The sequence below is a fragment of the Podarcis raffonei genome, chromosome 7 (genome assembly GCF_027172205.1).
Source record: "Podarcis raffonei isolate rPodRaf1 chromosome 7, rPodRaf1.pri, whole genome shotgun sequence".
NCBI classification, from domain to species: domain Eukaryota; kingdom Metazoa; phylum Chordata; class Lepidosauria; order Squamata; family Lacertidae; genus Podarcis; species Podarcis raffonei.
In genome coordinates, this window is record NC_070608.1 from 49,260,292 (window position 1) to 49,288,260 (window position 27,969).

At 39.5% G+C, this 27,969-nt stretch overlaps 1 protein-coding gene across 2 annotated transcripts; it reads left to right on the forward strand.

Annotated features, from left to right (window-relative positions):
- Positions 1-233: 233 nt before the first annotated feature.
- VAPA (VAMP associated protein A) lies at positions 234-27,969 on the forward strand. Of its 2 annotated transcripts, XM_053396547.1 has the most exons (7): positions 234-557; positions 14,910-15,062; positions 16,473-16,576; positions 17,898-17,978; positions 20,527-20,766; positions 23,020-23,196; positions 26,348-27,969. In XM_053396547.1, exons 1-7 carry the CDS (start codon positions 482-484, stop codon positions 26,501-26,503), a joined length of 987 nt encoding a protein of 328 aa, XP_053252522.1. In that variant the 5' UTR covers positions 234-481; the 3' UTR covers positions 26,504-27,969. The 2 variants fall into 2 exon arrangements, with proteins under 2 accessions (XP_053252522.1, XP_053252523.1); XM_053396548.1 differs by lacking the exon at positions 20,527-20,766 and having other exon boundaries at positions 239-557.

Here is a 27,969-nt window from a genome sequence, read left to right on the forward strand (position 1 = left end):
TGGTGTTATGTGTCTTCGCGCGTGGCCGTGCGCGCGCGCACGGGCCTGCCTGCCTGCCTTTCTCCCCATAGGCTGACGTGCGGGTGCCAGAGCTTGAGGCGGCCGCTGCCCTCGCGCCCGTGCCGTCGTCGGCGTCGAACGCAGTGCGCTGGACAGCCGCGCGGGGGGTTCCTCACAGAGCGAGCCAAGTCCTTAACGGGGGAAGGAAAGCGGGCAAGAAGAAAGCTGAGGCGGCGGCGGAGAGAGAGAGAGGAGGAAGGAAGGCGGCGCGCGCGTCTCTCTGTCCGCGCGCGCCTCTAGAGGGAGCAAGGAGGAGGAGGCGGCGGGCGCTGCTGCTGCTACGACTGCTACTACTCGGTCGGCGTCCCTTCCCTTCTCTCCTTCCTCCCTCCCTCCCTCCCCGACCAGAGTGTCCTCCCTTTACCTACCCACCCACCCTCTCCGCCTCCTCCTCCCGGACTGAGCGAGCGAGGGAGCAGCGATGGCGGCCGCCGGGGCTCTCTCCAAGCACGAACAGATCCTGGTCCTCGATCCGCCCACCGACCTCAAATTCAAAGGTGCGAGAGAGCGGGCGGAGGAGCAGGAATCCTTCCCAATGGGTGGGGGAGGGCGGCGGCGGCGATACCCAAAAGGGTGGACGGGCAAAGGCAACTCTTTCCTCCCCCGCCCGGCGCCGTGTTTAGCGGTGGGGCTGAGAGATGTGGGGCGGGCGGCAAGAAGGCCTGGCCCAGCCGCCCTCCTTCCGCGGAGATTCGGGTGGGAGGTTTGAATCGGGAGGGACGGGACGAGGCGTCGCCGTCGCCATCTTGCTCTCTCCTCCTGTCTTCTCCCGCCCCGGTTCGCCGTCGGTGTGCGGTGCTGAGGCGGGAGCCTCTCTTCCCTCCCCCGCTTCCCCGACCTCCCCGCGTCATCCTGAGCAGCCGGCTTGGCCGGCCCCAGCTACGGCTCCGTTCGCCGGCGGAGGGCGAGAGAGAGTAGCCGGCCTGGCGAGTCTGCGGAGCCGGCCTTAGGCGCTGCCAGCTCCTCCGCCCCTCCCCGGGCTCCTCTTCCGCAGCGCAGCCCGGGCCAGGCCCTGCTTGGGCCAAATCTCCTCTTGGCCGGCCACCCGCTCGCCGCTGTCAGAGGAGTGCGGGGACGGCTTTCGCGCCACCCGTGTTTCCAGGAGAGGCTCAAGATGCGGCTGGGCAGCCCTTGTATAAGATGGGGGAGGGGGAAACTGCACGTTTCCTACATTTCCAGGCGGCGCCTTCCCTTCCCCCGATTTCGTTGCCACCTCGATTCTTCCATTCTGATATACCTGTAGTCGAGTGGTGGTATCTTGCACCAACGCCCTCTGACGTGTCATGTAAGGAGCTCGGTAATGGGCGTTTTCCATAGCAACGACACTTTTGATATTGGACACCTTGGCTTTAGTGAACGACACGTTTTTGTTGTTGTTGTTGGCAGAAATAAAAGCTTCTCCTCCCCCCGCCCCGCAGGTGTGTTTCCTGAGACCGTGCATCGAATATAAGAATCGTGTACAAAGTACAGGATAAGTTTCTGTGCTTTGAGTATTTGTTGCTTCGGTATTCGGTGTGTTCTTATTTGCAGAATGTTTCTAATGCAATATATACAGAATGTTAATTTTTTTTTAGTTATCCCCCATTATAGCAGTGATATAGATGGTGATGAAATTGTAATGCCATTTGGAAAAGAGCCAAGATTCTTGGAGGGTAATTGCCAAAACACAGTAAACATACTCTGTTAATCGTAAAATTGTACTCTGTCTCTGATTAGCACTAGGTTGAATGGATGCCTTTAGAAACATCACAATCTAGGTCTCAGTTGTCTGCTTATTAGAGGAATTAATATTACTTAAGTTACTGAGTTAGGTATAGGGAGGACTATAGTAATACTATAACCTACCTTGAGCTAGATTGTAACTCTAACTGAAAAATATATCATTTTGAGCAAGTTTGTAATATTCAAAGGTTGATTAATGGGAGTTTAGGGGAGCAGGCAGTTAAAATGACATATTGGTGTTAGTTTTTTGGACACTTGGGGTGTTAAAGTAATCTTGTTGCTCAAAGAAGGAAGTTGTGAATTCAGGTAGCATTTTATAATTTCATTTCTTTATTTTATTTTTTATATTTTAAATAGCATTTCAGAATCTTCAAGCTCTGTTGCAACTTGACAATCATAAATCAGTTTTAGTTTAAAACCTCAAGCTAAACTCATTGCTTGGGAATCTCACTAATTTTTTGTGAAATTTACAGATAATGTGTTCAGGAGGAAGATATGAAAATGTAAAAAATTAGACTTAACTGATAAAAGTTACTCATTATGAGGTTTTTTTGTGGTGGAGATGGGATGAAGGGTAAGATAGAATGTTGTGGAAACATCTGTGGAATTCTTATAGACTCTGGCCATTGAAAGTTTGTGCGTTTACTCACAAGTAATTCCCAGTAAGCTTTTTTAGATTTAATCCCAGGTAAGTATACATGGGTCTGCAGCAGGCCTTCAGCTTTGGTTCTTGCATTACCTAGGGAAGTCATCTAGTTGAATCAGTTAAGGTTTACTTCAGAGGAATTTTTGAAGCATCTACCTGTCGGGAGGCATGCTACTTTTTAAATCAATTTTTTAAAATTCCTGATATCATGTTTGCATTTTTAGAATAATCTATAGCATAAAACCAGATAGTGGTTTCATTATAGTACCTGAACACAACTCAAAAGTAACTTAAAATAAGAACATTTGCTTTGTTTGTATAAAGCCCAGTCAATGGCATTTTCAGCTTAAAAAACAACAACTTGGATGGCAAAGCTGAAGGTGTACAGTCCTTAGTTAGATAGAATACATAGAGGCACCTTACCCTTGGTATGCTGGACTATCCTAAGTCTGTTTATTCAAAAGTAAGTTGTCCTGAATTCAAGTTAGTGTGTTTAGTACTGTTGCCTCAGTTAAATTTAAATCTGAAATGAATATACTTGTAAGCCTGTTTACTCTAATAAAACTTGTAAGCAAGTTTGCTTAGAGTAGCAACCACAATGTGGTAATGTACAGTGCATGTAAACCAAGTGTAGGCCTATTGAGTCTTGCCCTTGAGTCTCACTGGCATATATAGACATTTGTATAAGTAAATATACAAATATTTACAAATGCCTGAAATTTGTAAAACTTGGCCTGAAAGTGAGATGAGCACCGCAACCCATAGTCGCCTTTGACTGGATTTAACCATCCAGGGATCCTTTACCTTTACCTTATAAGTAAAATGGTTGTCATTGCCAAATGTATTGAAACAATTAAGTAATGGGATTTCAGTTTGTTTCAGAATACAGAAGGATCTGGACACATTCTCATCCAGAGCTCTGATAAACTGGATTTCTGCCACAATCTTAAAACAGGTTTCCCTAGCAAATAAAGGCTTAGGACAGAATATATGGAGTGCTGTGCCAGTGCAATATCACAAATGTGACCTTATGCTGATATTGCAGGCAGACAATTCAGTGCAAATGTTTCAGATCAGGATGTAAGTGCTACAGGAATCAACATGATAACCTTGCAGCTTGTAAACAATTGTTTAAAGTTACATCAAGAATTGTGATAATACAAAATAACTGAAAGTTTATGACACAGTTCCAACAATGTTTTGACATTGCTGACAATGCACTGGCATTAACATATTTAGAATAAGGGTAGTAGTTACACTGGGTCCATATTTAAACCCCAGAAAAGCTTATAATATAAATACTTTTTAAAAATTGTAATAGTACGCAGAAACGGGCTAGAACTCTTTACATCATAATTCAAAATAAAAGATTTTGCTGCAGTTCACCATTTGAGTAGTACAAACAAATGGGTCACTTTCATTGCCTTTGTATGTTGCTGATAATGCAAGTGTGTTTAAGTGGTAAACAAGACAAAAGTATTTCAAATATAAGTTCAAAATTACTATTTTACGTTCTTAAAAGTTACAGTTGAGCAGTCAGTGCCAGGCTGTCTTTCGAGTTAATAGCTTATTGCATTGCCATAAAATTTATTTTAAAATGTTTCCTTTGCAAAAAAAAGTGTTTCTTAATAAAAAGTCTCTTAAATCCAGTAATGATGAAACATTCTTACATCCATTCTAACAATGAATGATGTTTAGTGCATACTGCATGTGATTAAGTTAAAGTTGAAATAGATGGGCCTCAATCATGAATAGCAATGTTAAATCCCTCAGATATCCGATTTAAATTTTATCATATAGTAGGGCTGAAAGAGATGTCTGCCTTGGAAAGGAATTGCCAGCTGAAATACTTGGCTAGGTGGCCAATAGCTTGACCCAATAGAAGACACCTTATTGTAACTATGTGCTATATCCTTAAGGGTGAGATCCATTGTAGTTGAATGGGTGTCCACTCGTGTAATGGGGCTTCCCCTTCCAGGGGACCCCTTGAAACAAATTTGGGGGGCAGATGGAGGTTAGAGAAGAGCAGTGTTAGAAATTAGTTGTGTTTTGCTACTGGCCTGAGTCCGGTTGTGACCACATGCAGATCTCCATCTGGCTGGCTTCTCCAGCTTTCTTAAGCAGGTAAGCAGAAGAGCTTGTTTACTGCATTTATATCCCATCTTTTTCTCCAAGGAGTACATGGTTCACTTCCTTCCTCCTCCCTCCCTACCTCAGCGCGACCCTGTGAGGTAGGTTAAGAGGCGGTGACAGGCCCAAGGTCACCCAGTGAACTTCATGACTGAGTGGAGATTTGAACCCTGGCCTCCCAGGTCCTAGTCTAATACTCTAACCACTACACCACACTGGCTTCCTAGATTACTTCAGCTGTGGGGCAGCTATATAAATTAAATAGGCAAATAAATAAACAGGGGAAAGCAAAATGTCACTTACGGAAGAATCTGAAATATTTTCCTTTAAGCTTGCATTTGTTTTCATTCTGGATTGTTTTATTTGATGTTTTAATGTGTTGTAAACACATTATATCTTTAAAACATAAAGCAGTATAGAAATGAAATGAAAAATCATAATAATAAAAATAAATTTCATTGTTAAAAAATGGTGTCTAGACATTCCGTTGTGGTGACCACAACCTTGGTTTAAGGTGCCATTTGGCGATTAGCTTATATATTGTGAGTTTCTCACACTGGAAAAGAGAAACCAGAAGTTCCATTACACAAGCAGGTTAAATAATTGTATTTCACCCAGTGGATTTAAGGTGCCACACATAACTATTCTCTGTTGGCTACAAGTTTACACTAGCCATTGTTAACACTGCCCATATTAAAGAACAACATTTCATGCTTAGTTATTACATTTCAAGTACAGGTAGTTTAGTTACTGATGGAATTTCACCATGGTGAAGTCATGATGACATATTTTGTAATATTGTATTGGTGCATCCAAAGGTTTAAGCATTTTTTGAAATCTCTGCAAATAGAGCACAGAGGCTGAAGAATACTTTAGGCTTAACTATAAACTGCAGAATGTTGGAGACTTGGTGGATAATTGTTAAAACTGATCTGATAACAGAAGTATAGTTCACCATTGCATAGCTGCTGGTATTGCAAAGGATATACACTTACTGCAAATTGAGACGGTTGCACTTAAGAGTAAAAATAGCTCACCATTAAACCCATCCCTCTGCCTTTAAGATCAGTTGCCAAAATTGGTCATTGGTATGCCTTTCATGTAGGCAGGGTTGGAACATTTTAAATATGTATCTGTCATATGTTGGTATGTCTTTTTTAACTTAGTTTATGTTTTTCTCAAACTTAAGACACTGAAGGAAAAGAAGTGAGAATTTTCATGATCTGGCTAATGTAATAGCTGTTTCTTGCGTCACAGTTTCATATACACACGTCTTTCAATTAATTTTTAAGATACCTGTTAGGGGCAAATTGGTATTTGGCTTCTGCATGTCTAATGTGGAGTATTAAAATAGATCTGCATACATGTAATATGAAACAGCCCTCATATTGATTAGACATTTGCATTGCTGTTTCAGAAGTCCATTAAGTGAGATAGTAAACTGGCTTCTTGGGTGCAAAAACTTCTGTGTTGGTACATTTTAATTACGTATTTGCAACATCAAATTGTGGGGGGTGCTGTGATGAATGGCACCAACCTTATTCTAAGGTGGAAATATACTGCAAAATATATTAGGTCAGAAATAGAATTATAGGACTGAAAACAGTGATGGGAGTCTTTTAGAAAAAAATCCAATGCAGGTTAGTTTGCATATGGAAATTTGCACGAGAAGTTTTTTTTATGTGCTAGAGAATGATCTAATTTAGCATCTTTATTTTACTTGTATTTAGTAAGCAATGCTAAAAACATTGAAACTGCCAAGTTCGCCTAATATATTTTCCATTTATATCTGTGCATTGTTGTGAATTAAGTTATGAAGTGGAAAAATAAAGTGCTGGAAAATGTTCTGTCCCACATCACTGGCCAAAACAAACTTGGTTTCATTCATTCTAAGTCCAAAACGCTTTTTAGTTCTGCAATCTTAATGCATGTTTACTTGGGCATAAATTCTACTCAGTTCTTAAAGTTGCGGTTGCGCAGGTGGGTATTGATTTCACCTTTAATTTCGCAGGTTGCCTTCTTGCATAAACAAAGCTACTGATATTTAGGCTGTAATACTATGCACTCTTAATAGGAAACAAGTCCCATTGAAATTGCTGAGACTTCTCAATAAAGATGCATGGCATCATTCCTGTAATTACTGTTTTAGTAATCTAAGATGATTGTCTAATATTTCCAGAAATTATTGCTTAAATCTTACCAGTATTTCACATAAAATGTACTGGATTATATCAGACAGAATCATATTGCCCATGGAAGGACTCTTCTGCTCATGGAATGATCATAGCACTAAAACAATTTTGTACCAAATTTATGGCTTCCTGTATAGCAGTTGGAAGTCTTTATTTATATTTTATCTTTGCAAATCAATATAGAGCACAACAGTATAGACAATACAGTTAATAACACTGCTAGAAAGTTCTAGGGAGGTTGTAGTATGAAGTATGGTTACAGAAGTATAAAACTGGGAATAAAAATTCTGCCTGTTATAGCTCTGTGGCCACCTGTGCGGCAGTGGTTGAATACAAAGTTAAAGCAAATTGTTTGGGCTACTTAAAGCTGGGGAGCAGAGGAGTTTGTCAGAAATGTCTTTAGTAGATTTGAATCAGTTGAGCATGATATCACTCCAGTATTGTGTGTAACTTCTAACCAGAAAGTAGTAAATGTCTAGAATAGTTAAGGAATGGTAGGTGGGAATTAATGCTCTTCGTTTTTGTATAATGGTTGCTCATATTTGTCCACCAGACTGCAGTTTAATAAATGCAATGTCATTAGGATTTCTACTGGATGAAATTCTTTTGGATGAACTATATAGGGTCATGTATGTCATGTATTGATAATTAAGGAGCTGTAATGAACAACGCTGTGGGTTAAACCACAGAGCCTAGGACTTGCCGATCAGAAGGTCGGCGGTTCGAATCCCCGCTATGGGGTGAGCTCCCGTTGCTCAGTCCCTGCTCCTGCCAACCTAGCAGTTCGAAAGCACGTCAAAGTGCAAGTAGATAAATAGGTACCGCTCCAGCGGTAAGGTAAACGGCGTTTCCGTGTGCTGCTCTGGTTCGCCAGAAGCGGCTTAGTCATGCTGGCCACATGACCTGGAAGCTGTACGCTGGCTCCCTTGGCCAATAAAGCGAGATGAGCGCCACAACCCCAGAGTCGGCCACAACTGGACCTAATGGTCAGGGGTCCCTTTACCTTTACCTTTAATGAACAACTAGATCATATTGTGAAATTTTAGTCCATCTAGGCTAATAAAAGGATTCATGATACTCTACTACCTTAGGTGGTACTTTATTTCAGAATAATTTGTCTAATGCGCCTCAGCACATCATAGCATTATATTGTTGCACAAAAGCCTTGATAATATGAATGAATGCAGCATAAAAAAATCTCCATAGGACGCAGACAAGAGCCCAACCTCTCTCAGACCAAAGGTAGCCTTTCATGAGGAGAATTCTGTGTATCTAGAAGCAGCATACCATATTTTAACTATATAACAACAAAGAATAATGTGCTCATCAGTAACTTCTCCTGATGAAGGAATAATTTTGGCTTACAATGCATGTGGTTCTTTTTCTGTCAGTCAACTTATTGCAGTATCCATCTGCTGACTTTTTTGTGCTGTGTTTGCTTTGGAACCTTCATTTTTGTTGGTCTTCTAAAATGATAAGCTAGTTGTTGAAGTAAGGCCTGACATATTTGTTGCAAACATTAGGTGTATAATGGGTTTGATCTTGGCTGGGTGTGTATTCACTGGGGCTTACATAATATTATTTGCTTAGTTCATCATATCCTAGAGTATCAGTATGTTGCATTTCCTGTAGTTGCTTATCTCAGTTGGTATACTGCTCTAAATTATTAATGTGATTTTTAGTGTGTTGAAAATGAAGACAAGGTAAGTTGACTTTAAAGGAATGTTGTAGATTCCTTGGAAAAAAATTATTTTAATTTTAAAGAGTCTGTGAACAGTGCGATTAAATAACTTCACATAGGAGAAAACATTTTATTGTACCTGTTTATTATCTCTTCTTATCTTTTCCTTGCTTACAAAGTGATTTAAAGCTGGACAAGTAGTAGTATTATTATTTGAAAGTATGACTTTTAAATATATGAGCTACTGTTCTATGTAACATGCAAACCAACAACAAAAATAAATTTAGTTATCCAGTTTCCATTTGTATGAGGTAATATGTTGGCAGATTATTATTATGTATAATGCATGTGATTCTTTACTAAGTAATATAATCAAGATAAATCCCGAAGAACTTTAAATTTGGGTACTTACCAAGGGATGGGAGACAAACAAAAGGGTTAAGCCAGATGCTTCATGGAATAGGTGATCGTTAATGAGGAACTTGAAGGAAAATGGTGCCACCACTTGGGTATTCTGGGCTTAAATGGGGCAGCAAGGGAGAGCAAGTGGGATCATTCTTAGATGAGGTGGCCAACATGGGCCCTTCCAGATGTTAAGATCAGCGTTCGAAACTACCATTGTTCTAGGCACATTTAGCGACAGGGAATTTCATAAAAGTGAGCAGTTTCTGAGCTCTGGGTACAGTACTACTCCTAAGATTTCAGATTAAAACTGGCACTGCTGTCGCTGAGGGTGTGGGAGGAGAAATTCCTCCCAACTAGACTTCCAATAGATCTAGGGGTCATTTTATACATGGAAAAATATGGCAAGTCTTAGGTTTGGGAACTGGACACTCAAGGTGGGTGTCTCTGCCATCAGTTGTATAGGCCTTTAACATGTGTCAGTTGTGGTCCCAAAAAAGATACATTTATCTGAAGGAAAGGGTGTGTAGGGAGAATCCAGGGCTTGTCTGCAGAGCGGAAGGAAAGAAGGACCTTTTTCTGCTTCCCCGCTTCCAACCATTCTCTGAAGACCGGAGAAGAGATTCGCTTAAGAATACAGTGGTACCTCGGGTTACAGACGCTTCAGGTTACAGACGCTTCAGGTTACAGACTCCGCTAACCCAGAAATAGTAACTTGGGTTAAGAACTTTGCTTTAGGATAAGAACAGAAATTGTGCCGCCGCGGCAGCGGGAGGCCCCATTAGCTGAAGTGGTACCTCAGGTTAAGAACAGGTTCAGGTTAAGAATGGACCTCCAGAACAAATTAAGTTCTTATCCCGAGGTACCACTGTATTAGGGAGGTGAGCAGGGGAAGCATGGCTTTGTTTTTTTGCAGTCTTCAGATGAGGACTAGACTAGATTTTAGCAGCAATTCATTCACTTACAGCTTTGTATTCTTGTTATTAAAAAGTGTGCCTGGACATTCCGTTGTTGCACCCATAAGCTAGGTTTAAGGTGCCATTTAGCTCCTAGCTTTCATATTTCAGTTTCTAACATTGGTTAAGATTACTGCTCAACCATTCTTGCCCATTGGCAATGCTGGTTAAGGCTATTGGAAGCTGTAGTCAACAGCATTTGGAGGGCACTATGTTGGATACCCCTGCTCTAAGAGTATAAGACTTTTGGACAGGCTGAGGATGATAGTAGTTGAATGACTAAAGGTCATGGACAATGGAGGTATTTATGGAGGAAATGATATCGCATGAAGGAAGGAAGAGCTGCATGATTTTGACAGGATAGTTCTGGACAGAGGTGAGAGGATCTAAGTGTTCAAAGGGGAAGGCCAGAGAAAAGGTTTTCTCATCAGGAACAAATAACAGTGTTCCTCTGGATATTCTCACTGGGGTATAAGGACTCAGGTGGCCTTTAAGGTATCCGGGGCCCTAGTTGTTCAGGGCTTTGTATGAACCTTGAACCTGCCTAGTAGCATTTGGGCAGCCAGTGCAGATGCTTTAGCAGAGATGTCACATACAGTCAGCCCTCCTCCCACAAGCAGTAGGCCCACTGTATTATACACTAGCTGGATCTTTTGGACCAGGCCGAAGGGCAGCCCCACATGGAGCTCCACACAGAAAATCTTTAGTTATAGGTAGGGCAAAAATTGCTTGGGTTGTTCTGAATGCCAAATCACTTTATTAGGATTTATCTAAAGAAGAAAATGTTTACATGCTATTCATTATACTCTTGTGCAAGTACTAGCGGAAGGTTACTTGCCGCACAGTACTAAGGTATATCAGGGTTTGCATTGCAGTTTGAGAAGCATGTTGAATAAGTAGTGCATGAACTACATTTATGGGTCATAAAGTCTTTGAAAGAGCATGTGCCAAATCTTGGGCTGGAGCTTGCACAAGTAGAATAACTTTTTTGGATAGGGAATCACTTTTCTAATGCAGTGCTCTCCCAGTAGGTCAGAAACAACCAATTTCTGGTAGCAGAAAGGCATTTTTTATCCAAGCCAATATCGTAAAATTTAGAAGCCATTTAAAATGGTGTAATATGCAGCCCCTGTTGGTAATGGAATATATTCTGTGCTTTTTTGTTACATTTAATGGAGAAATATGTGTAACATTTATACTAGCATAGTGAACATCATTGGCACATGTTGCATTAATAGCCTCATAAACAGCTGCTGGCACTCCTGGTTTGGCACTGTAGTGTACAACCGGAAACATAGACAGTATGATTGAAAAGTTCAGTTACCTAGAAGACATTTGTGCCAAGAACAGGAAACAGGCTGTACAGCTGACATAGTTTGCTTTGCTATGGGTGGGTGAACTGGGGTGGTTTAAGGAAGCCCTTGGTATGAGAATCTTACACGTTGTAAAGCACTGTGGCCATTAAATACGGGGTCGGGAGAATTGAGTTGCAACCCAATTTGTACATGTTTACTTAGAAGTAAGGTTCACTCAGACTTACTCTGATTGCAGTCTCAGGGTGGAATCCTGTACATATGTACCTGAGATATTTACTTCTGAATAAACATGCATAGTCTTGTGTTGTTAGTCTCAAATAATCATGTAGTTTGGGAAGCCAATGAGGTGGGTTTTTTTGTTTGTTTGTTTTGTTTTGTTTAAGAAAACATCAATCCCTCATATTTTTTGGATTGATATAAGTTATATCCTGCCTTTCTTTTGGGACAGGATCCAAGGCGGCTCAGAGCTTGAATTTCAACAAACGCAACTAGAAACATAGTATCGGTATAAATACTAACAATTAAATAAGTAACCCTATTAAAAACAACACTAAAACCAATTAAAAGCACAGAAGAAAGAAAAGAATGTACAAAATCCATATACTGGTTCAATTTAAAGCTGATCAATGAATGTTAGGTAATACATAAATGTAAAGTCGATAAGCAGAGTTTAGGGCTGCATAAGAACACCTGCTTAAAAAGTAGCTAAAATTTCAGATCTCAGTCTCAATACTAAGTGCAATGTGACATATTCATTTCTTTATGAGAAAATGTTAAGAGGAAAATTGTAGTGCTGTACTTTCATCCTTAGCTCTGGCAATATGTAGCACGATACCAGGAGGACCCTTCTTTAATTTTAAAAGTGTAGCATACTGAATGCATTTTCTAGCCAGTCTGGTGAAGGCTAGTTTCTCTACAGTATAGTCAAACATAGCCCAACAAGCAGTGCTCTAAAAAGCATTCACACCAAGGCCCTTGGTGGTAATGAGATTTTGTTGAATTCAGAAATAAGTCCGTTGACCAGTTTCTGGCTATATTGAAGCTAAAGTCTTTTATTTTTAAAAGTATCCTAATTATTTAGCTGCATGCATAATTTTCTTCAGTTTCATAATGTTTATATTATTAACAATGGCCAGCTAACAATAATTCTTTGTACTTTACCCTATGATAGAAATTTAGAAAATTACTTTGAAAATAACTGCATCATGGAAAGATCTGTCAGTTTTCGTTAAGTTCTTTTTTGTTCTACAGTTAATAACAGTCAAATTCTGTTTTTGGAGCAGAGCCTTTTCAGCATGTGATTTGCTTTTATTCACTTCTGGGGGATACCCCTGGAAGTTCAGTGCTAATCCTGTTAATTGCTTTGAATGGTTCCTAGATGAATAACATTAGAAAGGGATTGTATGTAAACCCATCTTGGCTAGTGGTGTTAACAATCATTTTTGGTTGTATAGTCAGATGCAGCTTCTTTTAGTCAGGTGGCACCTGTAAGACGTGTTTTATTTATATACCATATTCAAGGGGGGGGGAACAATACCCAAATATAAGTTGCTCCCATAAAATTCTGCAGGCACTCACACTGTTTAATTTCTCCATAGAAGTAATATCTCTCACTGTCATTTAAGAGCAAAACATCTTTTAGAAAGCATTCTGTGCTAAGAATTTCTCTTGCATAAGTTGACATATGTTCAGGAATACACTGATACTATTAATTTGATACCATGTTGACAGTCTAGCATGTATGTGTTATAAACATGAGCTGTTTTCTACTTTTCATATTTTGTTTACAGAAGAATAATGGTTGCATGTAGCATAAGGGCTACTAAGATGCCACCTGATCTGACAGTTGTTCTCCATCATAATTGTTTTTCTACATCAGACTTGGGTTCAGTGTAGTCCAGCGCTCTGTCACCAACAGCAGCCAGTAAGATGATCCTGGAAAACACACAGGTAGTGATAGAAGAGAGGGCCTATTTTTCCCTAGAATTTGGTAATCAGATAGATGTTGTCTCTGAGTATGGAGGATCCAGTTTTTTTAATTTGTTTTAAGTTGAAGAGGATTTAGAGAGCTCTTGGGATAAAATGGTTAAAGTCAAATGATAATTTCTTTCCAAATGGGCTGCATAGGAGAAATTCCAACACGCTTGTGCAAGGGTAACATGATCTTCCATGTTGAAAGATCCATTTTTGGCTTTTACGGTTAAACCTATTGCCAGGTCATTCATTTTTTTAGATTTCCTGGCCAGATTTCCTGGCATTTATATGTTGAATACATATCTCATTTTATTGGTCCTGGACCAGTTGTTAATTTCACTGTACTACCCAAGAACCTAAGAGCTCAGAGAGAGGAAATACTTTTCTTCATTCCTTGCACATCATGATTTTACAAGCTTTATTATGTTCCATCTTGGCTTCCATTTTCTGAACTAAAATATTCTAATTTCTTCCACCTTTCTCTGTATGCAAGATGCTTGGCTTATTTTGGTAATTAGCTACTCAGTGATCGTCCAGCTGCAGAGAGTATTCAAATGCACGTGCACCATAGATCTATGTAATGACATAATGACACAAATGATTTAGACACAAATGTATAGTTCTGTTTTCAGCTAATAGGATACCCACCAAATGATGGGAATTTTTGTAGCAATATGGTCATAGCAGGGCACATCTTTTTACAGCTGATTTTTCTCCACTGTTTCTTTTCTTGGCCACTGTTCCCTTCTTTTTGTCCTTTGAGACCTCTGCCTCTATCTGCTGCCTCATTGGCATGCTTGCCTCTGGCTGTTTACGTGCCTTCTCTTTTTCATTCTTTTTCAGCTGTGGCTTATCCTTGTGGCTGTTAGTGAGATGCCATCCTCAAAAAAATAAAATAATAATAATAAAATCATTCAAATGCATGGATCCTTGCTGGTTTTTATTGACAGTCATGAAAATAGGTTGGCGTAGTGCAGGGTGCTAAGCCATGGGCCAGATGAGGCCCACCAATCTCTGTAAATTGGTTTACAAGGCTTCTTCCTCCACATTGGAGTTCTGAGCTAGAAGTAGATGAACCTCACAGCCCAGTGTTGCAGTGGGGGAAAATTATGCTGTCTTTTCAGAGACCATTCTCAGCAGTTCAGAAGTAGGTCTCTGAAGAACAGAAACCACTACCGTTCTGGTATGTGTGTGTGATGCATGTTCCTTTTCCAGTCTTTCTCTTCCATGAGGTTGTTTTCCAGAATAAATGTTGCAGATTCCCTAAACAATATTTTTCCTTCCCTATCAGCTTGGACATCATATTCCTGTGATAGCAGAGTAGTTTAGGCAAAGGCAGGAGAGGTTTTGGACAGTATTGCACAGAGGATCCTTTTTCTAATTATTTCCCATTTTTATTTTGGTGTTTTCACTGCCATAGCACCAATGGCTACGTGAATGGAAGGCTGCTCTTACAAGTTATTTTCCGCTCTGCCCTCTGAAAGGTATTTCCAGAGGGTTTGAATAGTATGGGCTGTGTCATGGGGACTATAGGAGGAAAAGGGAATTGTCAAAAACCAGCCAGAGAAACATTGCCTGAGCAGAGCAGAGCACAAAAAGAGTATTAATTGAGGCAGGGACTTGCTGGTAGGCTTTTCTAAACTGCAAGATATTGGGAGAAAGGATGGAAGACAATAATAACTTGCTGGTCACCATTGACTACTTAAACTCTTAAACATGGTCTGTGGATATGTCTTGATTTAGACCATTGGTTTGCTTGTGATGCCTGTTTTTGGAGATCACATCTAACAAATAGACTAATTACTAAACATAAACCTTTAACAATTTCAGGTCCCTTCACAGATGTAGTCACTACAAATCTTAAATTACGAAATCCATCGGACAGAAAAGTATGTTTTAAAGTGAAGACTACAGCACCTCGTCGATACTGTGTGAGGCCAAACAGTGGAATTATTGACCCAGGTTCTTCTGTAACTGTATCAGGTAAAAATGTTTGGTTGTTTTTCTTTCTTTTATTAGCAGTGTGGAACCTTTTTCCTCTCTAAGGGCCACATTTCTTTGAGGGCCCATATAAGATCAGCGTACACTGTTGGGCCTGATGAGCATTTACTGTTCCCAACCCAAATCCTGCAGAAAGCCATCTAATTCAGATTTTCATTTTATCCTGACTTCTTTTTAAAAGGTGATTTAATTACTGTTTGATTTTATATCAATGTTTATATTTGATGTTAGCTGCTCTGAGCCCGGTCTTGGCCGGGGAGGGCAGGATACAATAAAATAATAATAATAATAATAATAATTATTATTATTATTATTAATGGAAGTTGTCTGGGTCCACATATGAGCAGTGAGCAGGGCAAATTCCAAAATGGACAGGGTCAAAGCACGCATACACTGACTCCAGTCACACATCCACACTAATACATAAAGTTTTCTTGACTTCCATTTTGTATACTAAGAAAGGAGCTCCCTTTCTCATCATGCACCATGGAAACACAGCAAAATGTCCATGCAGAGAACAATCTCTTACTCCATGAACAGCTTTGCAGCAGGGCTCCTTGACTGTATGTGTGCCTGCCTGTCTTCCATTAAGCACCTCGGTTTCTTGGTCAGCATCCCTCTGTCTCCTGTGAGTGACAGAGATACTGTCTGGGAGGCAGACACACATATGAAAAAGAGCACTGAGCTAGATCATTTATTGATCATCTATAAATGATCAAAGTGCCATCCGTGGTAGGCTTCCCAAGCTCCCATGCTTGACTTCCTCCAGTCTCTCTCCCATCCTTATCCTTCTCTCTGACGATGAGACTGGAAGAAGTCAACTCTCTCAACTCTCTTCTCTTTTAGAGCTTGGATCCAAGGAGTGTATCTTTGGATCAAAATTATATATGCAGAATATTAGGGCAAGAAAGATTCTCTGCAAACTCTCTCTGGTGATCATATCATTCCTGTTTGAAGGAGTGTGGCAGATCTCCTCTGTCCTCCTTTGCTAACATTCAAGGTCCTGGGCATCTCTTACCCACTCTTTGTATACATCACAATGGTAATGGGTGGCCCTTTAATAAATTCTTCCCACCATTTTCAGATGTTTCAAACTTCTGCCTGCTTTAACTTAATTACATACTTACATCAAATTTGGAAGCTCAGGTTGTTATGTGGACATAAAAATCCTGATTTTGCAAGTGAACTTTTTTTCATAATATCGGGACATGAACAGATAACTATAAAAGGCAAATTTGCAATAAATGATAGAACTTGATTCTTGCAAGAGATCTTGTTTATTATCTGTTCCAAATGATTGCACAGTTCTTTCATGCTGAGTTTAAAATTTTGAAATTGACAGGAAAAGTAGGTTGCATGCCTCTAGTAATTCATACTTTGTCTATTATACAGTGATGTTACAGCCTTTTGACTATGATCCAAATGAGAAGAGTAAACATAAGTTTATGGTACAGACAATCTTTGCCCCCTCAAACATTACAGATATGGAAGCAGTGGTAAGTAAATAGATTTAATTTCAGTATTGTAAGCTAACAAGATGAATTCTTACTTTTTGCCTTTTGCCATATTTTATCCATTAGGGTTCTTGTATTATGTTCAACATATATTTTGAGTCTGTCCAACTTCTCCTCCTCTGTTGCTTTGCTGGCACAAGCTGGAAGAATACTGTTGCGAGAGACCTCAAAATGTACATTCCACTTAGGAACTAAGCCTTGAGCTGCTTTCTTCATCTTCAGGGGAAAAAGTGTATTTGCCATCAGTTGTTGTTACACCAATACTTACTTGGAACTACTTGCATAAACTAGCCATTTTAATGCATTAGACATTAATGTTGGTCACACTTTTTTTTTTAAGTGTGCTTAATGTTACCACTTCTATTTTGAAGAAAAAATGGCCTTGTACTCTCAGTCAGGATCTCAAAGATGATACTGTTTTAAGTAACAAGGACGTTCTGTGTGCTTCTTTTCTGACAAAATTTCAGTAGAATATAAGATGGTTGTACAGTACTAAGCGCAGGAAGTAGTATCTACAAGGATTATCTTTGTTTTCTGCCTTTAAATTTCATAAATGCTGTTGCAAAGTGGTGCACATCTTTCCTTGTTACTGGTAATTTATTGAATTGCTGTTTCACTTCCCCTGATAAGATCTATAATCTGAAGAGTCTTGTGTTTATCAATTTTGTGGCAAATACAACTTTGGAGTTTCTAATTCTAGAAAGTAGGGGGAATCTCTTCTTTCAGGGAATATGCCAATCAAATTTCCTTCCTGATAGCCTGATCCAAACAAAAAATAAAATAAAATATTTTTTTCCACTATCTTTGAACATGACATGTTTTAGTCCCCCCCCCCATTTGATATCTACCAAAGCACTGAAGATTAGGCTGAGAGATAGTATCATTTCTTTGTTTATTAAGCAGAGAGGTGCACAAGCCCCATACCTGTGTAAGTTATATTTTCTGTTACGGTACATCTAAACTGGAAGCCTATGCTTGCCAGAAATGGAACAAACCATGGTTTCAGATCCTGGTAACCATAGCCTCCCAATTTGGGGAGTGTAGTGGGAGTGTATGGCTAATTAAACCAGGAAAACTTATAGTGGCATACCCCAGTGTGCTCAGACACAAGACTTGTACATATTTTTGCTTAATATCTTCCCAGACTTGGTTTGCCTAAGAGCTTCATGTCTAAGTAATTATTTGAACCATGATTTCCCACTTCTAAGCCTATTCAGTCTTAAAATACTGTGTATTTGACAAAGTTTGCATATTATGACTTACTAAAAAGCAGCTAAAATTTAATTTATTTTCATTATCCTAGTGGAAGGATGCAAAGTCTGATGACTTAATGGACTCCAAATTGAGATGTGTATTTGAAATGCCTAATGAAAATGATAAGCTGGTAAGTAAACAAACAAAAACAAAACAACTTCAAGTATCGATTTTATAACAACCTATCTTAAGCTAAGAATGTGCTTCGTAGTTGTTTTGTATCTGAACAGTTTATGTAATTGTATTAAATAAATTAAAATATGGGGCAGTGTAACCAGTGATTCAGTAGCACACAAAAAGCTTTGTATTTTTACATTTCTTTTTAGCATACAGTATAAGTGCATTATTTTCTGTAACCTCCCTATCAGTCTATTCTCCATCAGTGTGTGCCATATGAAATGGTGCATGCATATCCCTAGCTCATTTTGTCAAAGTGAAAGCTGCCTTGGTTCCACCTCTTGAAAACTGTGTTGCTTACACAGTGAGTGCAAGCTAGTCAGTTGGGAAGATGGGGTGTGTTTCAAAGAGGTGCAGTGACCTTGTCACTGGGAACTGAGCAACAAAACTTCAAGACTCCCATGTATGATCACATAAAAATCTTTGAAGAAGGGTAGCAGTTCGAAAGATAAAGCAGTATGGTAGTATATTCTAAGAGCTCTATGTTTTTATGACACAATGAGCTACGGGCAATCCTATAATACTCTCCTGTTAAGGAGGATGAAAGAAGTTGGAAGCATGAGCGAAAGGGGTTATTAGCATAGGAACTTCTATATTTTTTATTTCAGTGCTGTAGCTAAAAGCTACAAGTGTGAGATCTGAGAAGAGGAAGCTGACAGTATGCATCCAATTCCTTCTTTGCCAATTTAGGCTGCACCATCTTATCCGGTACCTGTTGTTAAGTTGCACATGCTGTATAGGCACGTAGGAAATTGTCCTGGGCAGCAGAACATGGTTGTCATACTATTTGCAAGGATGTGCTTTTTGTTGATTCCTGCATGAAGATGCACCATTGCTCAGTGTTGACCCAAGACATTTGCTGCCTAAAATAGAGCTCCAGGGCCCTCTCCCGTTCAGGGACAACAGTTTTCAAAACGCTTGCTGCAGCATTCAGACAGCAATTCCTGCCCTTACCGCATGCCATCTCATAGTGTTTCCTAAAGCAGGGCTAGCCTTGCCACTGGTGTAACTGTAGTCAGGGTATCTAGAAATTGATATGGCCAAGATGAAGCACAGAACTCTTAGATTTAATGAAAAAGCTGCTAAATCCTAAGGCCCTGAGATCTGTAATGTTCTTAAAACTGTCTTCTAATTTTCGTTATTGAGAGACTTAAATGGGCCATTGTTTTGCAAAATATTTAAAAACTTCAGATAGCCACAGTAATGGCATGATGATAACCTTGGTACAACTTAAGAATTCCTGCCTGTGGTTCTTAAATCCTTGTTCTTTTGCCTCTACAAATCTGTTGCCCTCCAATATCCTTTATGCTTTCCTCTTCTTCCCCTGCCCTGCATCAATAGCCCAAGCTATTGCCACTTAGTTATTGTGGTCATTGTCACAAAGGTAAATAAATGTATGGCCTTGAATTCCATTTGCAACATTTTGAACAGTGTACCTAAGGAAGAGGTTGCTGTGGGAAAGTTGAGGGCCAGCTCTCACATGATTATACATGGTTGGGTTGTGGGGAAAAGTAAAACCTATATCCAGACAAGGATGTAAGAACTTTTAAATCTAGTAGGTTGGGGTAATTTACCAGTCCATAATTGATAGAGACAGGGAAGACCATGCTTTAATCTCTAGGGTTGGGGTAGAAAGTTATATACTATATCATCCACCTTAAGAAGAAAGACAATTTTAAGCTTTTCAGAAGTATTATTCACTTTGTCCACCATGCACTGATGTTTGATATTTGCTAGCTTAGTTTTCCATTTATTAAACCAGAAGATTATTTGCAGATGTTTTTGTATTTCAAGCATGTTTCCTTGATACAACTAGTTATGTAGTGCTGCTATTTTTTTTTATAGAAAGTGCTGCTTTACAGAAAATAGGAGAGAAGAAACAGTGAACTTAACTGAGCTGGAGGATATACTATAATCCAGCCCAAAATCTGTTTCGCCGTTGAAGTTCTGCTTCCACACTGCTTTTAAAATTTCTTGTCAGCAGTTGAAAGTGCTGTGGAAACCCCAACAAAAGTAGCCTTAGCTTCTATACATGGTTCTGTATATAGTTTACAGTATACAGTGGAACCTTGGTTCCCGAACAGCATAGTTTCTGAACAAATTGGCTCCCGAACGCCGCAAACCCAGAAGTAAGTGTTCTGGTTTGTGAACATTTTTCAGAAGCCGAATGTCTGGCGCAGCTTCCGCTTGACTGCAGGAAGCTCCTGCAGCCAATCGGAAGCCACGCCTTGATTTTTGAATGGTTTCGGGAGTCTTATGGGCTCTCAGAATGGATTAAGTTTGAGAACCAAGGTACCACTGTATTGTGTATAGCACAATCATATACATATTTAGCCAGAAGTAGGTCCTGCTGTTTTCAGTGAGGCTTACTCTCTACTAAGTGTGATTAGATTAGCACCCTTAGTCAATAAAATAAAAAAGATGCTAGCTTTTTTGCCTATTCCTGTCTTGTAAGCTGTTACTTGACTGCTTGTGCATAACATTTATGTTTTTCTAAGTAGCAGAGAGGGGTTGCAGAGCCTAATCCTTTAGCTGTTGGTTTAGTCACTCCCCTAAGTCTTGCAATGAGAGATCTGCTGAGTGCTGAGGGCATGTCTCAGCTTCCACCTCAGACTTTATCTTCATCAGGATCCGTACACATAACTCCATCCAACAGCAAGAATCTTCAGATACCTGCAAGTTATAGCCAGAAGATTGACATGATGGAGCAAGGCAGTGAGGTCAAACACAAGATGAATCAGGTTTGTTTTAGGGAGCTGAAAGTACTCAAACTCTTCTAGTGCCTCAGTGGTTAATTAAATTTATTGTAGTTAGCTAATAAAATATCAATAGGCTTAAATTGGAAGAGAGCATTATTTGAGAAAGACCTCAACAATGAAATGGTTAAAATATACTTTTGTAGTGTATCCTGCTCTCAAATTTTGCTTTATTAATTTTTGTTGCTATGATTGAGATATATGGCAAGAGGAAGAAGTGAAAGGTCTCAGCTGGAAGGGACCAAAAAAGATCAGTAAGGCAGTTGAAACAGTCTTAGGGCAGGAGCCTAAATTCTTCTTGGCAACTGGAAACAAATCTTTGGATTTGTTCTGATATTACACCAAGCCGTGGTTTGGTTCTGAGAACTGCCTCAAAAGAGCCCATTCACTCTGTCCTCCCCTTGTACATGTGGTTATTTTCTGGTTTTCACAAATCATAGTTTGTCACTATTTCTGAACCAGCAAACCGTGGTTTGCACTTTTCCTGCAAAAAAGGAATGTGCATAGGGTAGAATTTTTTTGCCGTAGCTGAAAAAAATATGTGTCAGTAATATTTGACAGAGATAACAGTTGATATTAAGGGGGTTATTAGTTTCCAAAATATACTTATCTGAAATGTTACAGTTATTTTAATTGTACTGGCCTAGGTACTATGCATAATAAATGTTTCCTATTAAAACTTTGAAAAAATGATAATTTTAGGAAGCCAAATTTTGTGCTTGATTCAGCCTTGTATGTGTCAAATGCATACAGCATACACAATGACGTCTTACTGTACTTTGCAAGTCTGTGACTATTGCCATATCATTTATTCAAGCCTATACTGTTTGTATTATAATCAAATACAGTAAAAATGTTTCCTAAATATTTGAAGTTTCTTGAGTCGTATTGCAGATTGGCCACTGTGCTTAGTGACTGCCACATGAAATACATGGTTTTTCAGTTCTTGATGTCCTAACTTCTTTCTCTGCCATACTCTAATTTATTCCTCTCCATTATAACAACTAATTGCAAGGCAGCATTACCTTTTGCAGTGATGTTAAAGCTAATCCTGGTTAGCTCAAAATCACAGTTGGCAAACACATTAAGAAAGGGGAGCATAGAGAATGTGCAAGCCCAGGGACATGCCTAATCTCCCAACCATGATTGGGTCATCAGGAACATTGTGTGGACTCAGTTACTCTCTGTCTTACACCCAGGGCTAAGATGTTTATTTCTGTTGAGTTGTTCTCATTTTAGAATCAGGTGGGTACGAATTGTTTCTCTATTTTTAATCCACTTGAATTTAAAAAAAAAATTTGATGTTGGAAATTTTTGTAAAGGGTTTTCCCAAGATATGCTAGTGGACAACAGCTTTAAGTGAAAAATTAGGCCTTTATTAATACAAATGTATGTAGAGTCAGCAAATCAGGCTGGCTGAACTTTGATCCTCTCGGGCATTATCTTTTATACACGTTCAGCTACACAGGCAATTACCACTTCAGACAATTACAGCAATTACAGAATCACACTTACAGCACACTGTCATTATTCTTAAACCACTGGAGATCCTTTGGCTCTTCTGACTAGCCCACCCCAACTTTCTCATGTTCATACACATAGCCACAGGGTGTGTGCCTGTGTATTCCCCCCCCCCCACTTATTGGTTATTATGTTACTTATTTTCTGTTTTTATACTGTAAACTGTCCTGTGATCTTTGGATAAGGGGCAGTATATGAATTTTATAAATAATAACCATCTTTCTTCATTGTCTTCTGATTAATTGCTCTTTGTATTAGATGTCTGCCAGTGTCTGCTTTCAGGTATCTATGCTGGGTCTCTTCTTGACCCAGGATTTAGTGTAATAACTATACTATCTCCTAGTGTTTTGTTCATGCCTCATCTGTTTACATTTTGTTCCTTTCAGTTGTGCTAGGAACTGTAAGAGAACACAGGCTTGTGTATACTTCTATTTTAAAACAATTTGTTCTTTGGGAAAGATTTAATAAAGCTCATACGCAGATTTCAGACTGCAAAGCTCTAAGTGAGCAAAATGATTTCAGAGATGAAATAAAATGGGGAAATGGTCCTGAAACATATCTTTATCAATCATCTTTCACAATGTTTATTCTCTGGTTGTTTTTTCAGCTTTGTCATCTTTGTAACTAACTTGGTATCCCCCCCCCCAGTGGTACTAAAATAAAAAAATGCTTTGATTAAAGAAAATCCTGTTCTGAAACCATTTTTAATATTTGCAGAATGACATAGATGCAAGCAAATCTGCTCCAATACTGAATACAGCTAAGCAGGATGGTCCAATGCCAAAACCACACAGTGTTTCGCTTAATGACACCGAAACAAGGAAGCTAGTGGAAGAATGCAAAAGACTTCAGGCGGATGTGGTGAAACTATCAGAGGAAAACAGACATCTGAGAGTAAGTTCATAAGAGCAGATTCATGAAAGTTGTTTTTAAAAAAACCACCCTGTTTAAACGGAAGTATTTATCGTAGTACCCTTATTATACATCCCATATAATTTTCTTCCAAGAACAAAGAATTGGTAGGCAATAGGCAACATCACAGTAGCAGACATGATGGGATTTCACAGGGCTCTCCTCCCCACCCACCTCACACCTGAGCAGATTTTGGAGGAGCGTAAGGAACTGCAGGGGGGAGGAAAGGATGTCACCCACAGGATTTAGCAAACCTACAGCAAATTTCCCTGCCAGAGTATGTTTAATTCTTCAAATTTTTGATGTCAGAGATAACATTTAATTTTTTAATAACACACAGTAAAATAATTTGACGCTGGTTTCAACTTAAGCGACTTTTCTTAACTGATAGTCCTCTTAGCACCAAGCCTCCTTTATTCATGTGCCTGTTGTTAAGCATTACCTCCAAACCAGAATCTGACTAATCAGGATAGCTAAAATTTGTTGATGAAAATAAAATTATTTTTAAAACTTAGTTCATTTTAAACTAGGATTTCGACTCAATTAACATCCTGCCTGGGTCACCTAGATGCCTGTGGGAAACCGACAAGCAGGACTCAAGGACAAGAGCACTCTCCCCTCCTGTAGTTTCTAGCTTCTTATTCAAAAACATACTGCTTCCAACTGCTGAGGCAGAATATAGGTATCTTAGCTAGCAGCCACTGATAGCCCCATGCATTTGTTCAATCTTCTTTTAAAGCCACCCAGGTTTGTGACTATCACTGGCATTCCATCGTGTGGGAGCAAGTTCCATAGTTTAACTGTGCTATGTGAAGAAGTACTTTCTTTTCTATGAAAGTATTTTCTTTTATATGTGAGTTTACTGTGAGGTTCTCTTGGTTCGAATCCAAGAGATGTCACCCTGTAATTGTCATCAAGAGTATGTCCTGTATTCTAGTGCTTGTGAAAACTACACACTTTGCAGAGATGAGGTAGATGGAGGGTATAAAACAGGAGTGCAGGATCACCCACTTTTAAATCATGAAGATTTATGACTACAAACAAAAGAACATAACACTCTGCATCTCATGGACCAACACTGACTTGGATCCAATTTGCAGTATTCCATGTGCATGTAGAAAATTTCTCACTCCCCCTTCCCAAAAGAGTCACTCCCACCCCAAGGTACTGTAGAGGGTCCAAGTACCTGAAAGTGTATGATTTCCATCCAAGAGTTGCAGTTCTGCAGCTGGAATCACCAATCTCTTATATACCATGTGCAAGTAGAAGTTCTTTCTGCTCATGCACAAAGCTCTGGGATTCCAGTCTTCTTTGCCTAGTAACTATTAGATTTGCTCCTAGAAAGTTTCAGTTTATTTGCAGCCTGATATATGATGTTTTGTGGGACGCGGGTGGCGCGTTTTGTGGGACGCGGGTGGCACTGTGGGTAAAAGCCTCAGCGCCTAGGGCTTGCCGATCGAAAGGTCGGCAGTTCGAATCCCCGCGGCGGGGTGCCTGCCGCGCCTGCCAACCTAGCAGTTCGAAAGCACCCCCAGGTGCAAGTAGATAAATAGGGACCGCTTACTGGCGGGAAGGTAAATGGCGTTTCCGTGTGCTGCGCTGGCTCGCCAGATGCAGCTTTGTCACGCTGGCCACATGACCCGGAAGTGTCTCCGGACAGCGCTGGCCCCTGGCCTCTTAAGTGAGATGGGCGCCAGAGTCTGTCAAGACTGGCCCGTACGGGCAGGGGTACCTTTACCTTTACCTTTTATATGACGTTTTAATCAGAAGTAAGTCCAAATTCAGTAGTGCTTAATTTCTAGATAAATATATGTAGTAGTGCAGCTGTACAGAGAGCCAAACAGCCAAACAGAAACCTGTCCCTTATCTTTAGGCATATATAATTAAGCACAGTGTAAAATGTATGTGGTATGCATGATTTAAAATTTTGGATTATGCTCCTAGCTCTTTGTCTGCAGCCTTGTCTCACTCTTTTAGTCCTTGTTTCTCATTATGTCCTTGCCCGTGACATCAGTTCTCTTGGCTTTTATCACAGTTGACTGAAGGTCCCTTCCTCTGTTACATGACTGACTATTTTCCCTTGCTGCTCCTTATGCATCACTTCCAACATGGCCTATAAAATATTTGCCCACATTCTTTCTTCCCTACCCTTGGCATTTTCCGCCTGTCCCTGTAGCTTCCCCCACCCACTGCCCATCTTAAATGGGAAGCCCCTTGGGATCAGGGACCTATCTGATTTATTCTATTCTGCAAAGTACCATGTACTGATGGCATGATACAAGTACATTGTAATAATAATTAGTTGTGAACATGTATTTTATTTGTTATAAGATATTTGAGTGTATTCTTAATATTCCTAAAGGGGATCAGTTTTCAGTTACTTAAATTGATCCTTTTTTCTTGGTAATTTTAAAATCTCCTTGATTTAAAACCAACCCACCCTTGAAATAATACTATAACAGCCTGACTAATAATCATAGACAGTGGCTTCCACTGACAGAAGGGGTTTGGCCTCTCCCGAGAATCAGGGGACTGTTCTAAATAAAGTCAGTTGTTGAACAGGGGGTTGAGGGTAAAGGAGAGATAGGATTTGCCCCAGTTTTCAGCTTTTACACTTCCTTACATCCAAGGCAGTGTAAGCTTTCCCTTGGTGTTTTTTGTTTGTTTGTTTGTTTGTTTTTGCTTGTCTTTACGTTTCATTTCTGAGCATTACACAAAGCCGTACAAATCTTGTGGCCACTGAAAATCTAGAAGGTGCAGTGTTATGCTGTTTAATCAATTTGCAATCCTGAGCTAATAGTGGTGTTCTGGGATAAATTGCCATCATCAGTGGAACAGTTTAAATAGTTGGGTCTTTTGTTTCCCCGGTTTTGTAAACAGGCTATTATTGATAGTAAATAACAGTAGAAGGATTAATATATTTTGCTCTTGTTACTAATTTATACACAACATGCTACACTTTATTTTGTGCTACATTTTGACATCTTTTAAAGTCAGATAGTGTGCACACACACAAATAAATTTGTATCTCATCTAAACCTGTCTTAAGTTTTAAAATGTTTTGGTTAAATTCAGATCTGAAACAATCTCTTTGATAATTTTTGATTGATTATTTCCCCCCATGTGTTTTCAGGATGAAGGTTTGAGGCTGAGAAAGGTGGCACACTTGGATAAACCTGGAACATCAGGCTTGGCTCTCCGAGATAATGTCTCCAATCCTCTTCCCTCACTTCTTGTTGTAATTGCAGCCATTTTCATTGGATTCTTTTTAGGGAAATTCATCTTGTAGAGAGGGGAAAAAGAGAGAGAAGCATGCAGAATGCAGCTTCCTTTTTTTCTTGGCCAGAAAAAAATGTATTTACCTACCACTTCATTGGTAGTATGGCCCCAAGTGACCATTATTGTGTACAGCATCATACAGGCTTTGCCTCTAATGATCTTGCACGGTTAGACAACACAATAAAAAGACAAACTGGTCGGCTGCTGGACAAATTGTATATTAATTCATCAATAGCAGGTGTCAGTTGCACATTCAGTCCTTTATGAAAAGTCATACATAAATAAAGAATTGTTCTTTCTTTCTGTGGTTTTAATAAGAGTTCAAAAATTGTTCAGAGTCTTGTAAATGTTATTTTAATAATCCTTTAAAAAATTATCTGTTGCTCTTGCCTCTTGGAAAATGATTATTAGAATGTTAATCCCACTTGTTCAGGAATATGACGAGGCATTCTGCGGGGAAATGATTCCTCTTAGTGTGTAAATTTTATCCTTTACCTTACTTTGCTAATATTATGGCAGAATTTCTTACCCCTTGTGAGGCAGTTGTTAAAGTTTTCATCCTTACAGCCCTGTCCCATGGTATTTAACATAAAAAAAAATAAAACTGTTAACATACTTTATGCTGGGTAGCTTGTTTCTGTGAGTTCCACTTTGAGAAAAGTTTTCCTTCAAGTTTTACACATAACCTTGTCACAGATGAATGTTCAGTTCACTAGCTGTTGCTTGAACTGGTGCCAGCGAAGCTTTGGAAGAAACATAGCTGTTTCCATACTATTTAACAGCGGCAGAAAAGGTTTCTGGCTTTTTAAGCAAAATGAAAGGTTAGAATTAGTTCTGTTTTGGGACATGGGACTAATTACGAGAGCCAGGTATTTTAAACTTGTCTTTTAAAATAGTGGTGGACTTTGCAGGTATCAAATAGGTATATTTCTGTTGATTCATTGATGCTCCCTTATCTGGAGTCCCCAGTAGTCCTTTAATGATCCATAATTTTACATTCAGGCTGACTAGTCCAGATGTTTTCTGGAAATACATTCTGTATGACCTTTCCAAATAATTTTTCCTTAAGTACCTTAGGATGATTCCAGCTGAGCAATCTTTTATCGTTTAGTTTTATGAAAGGAAAATAAAGTTTTGTCCAGCAAATATGTCTTGGCACACTTCCCATTAGCTATGCATACCTTCTATGTTCTAGAAAGTTTATTTTGTTGGGTCTGAACTGCTTCTCCTCACTTAACCTCGTGGCTTGTTTCATTTCTGATCTCTATGTCATTAAGTAGATAATTTTGAAAGCACAATACTTAGCTATTTTTAACTGTTAGCCACCATAGGGAGTTATTTCGGAACTGACATTCTTGAAAGGCTTATTCCTGTAGGCAGAATTTTGTATATTCTTGGATATGGATGCAGCTAACTGTTCGATCTTATGTAGCTGAGAAATGTTCTAGCAAAAATATACTTATTGGTTGCCTTTGA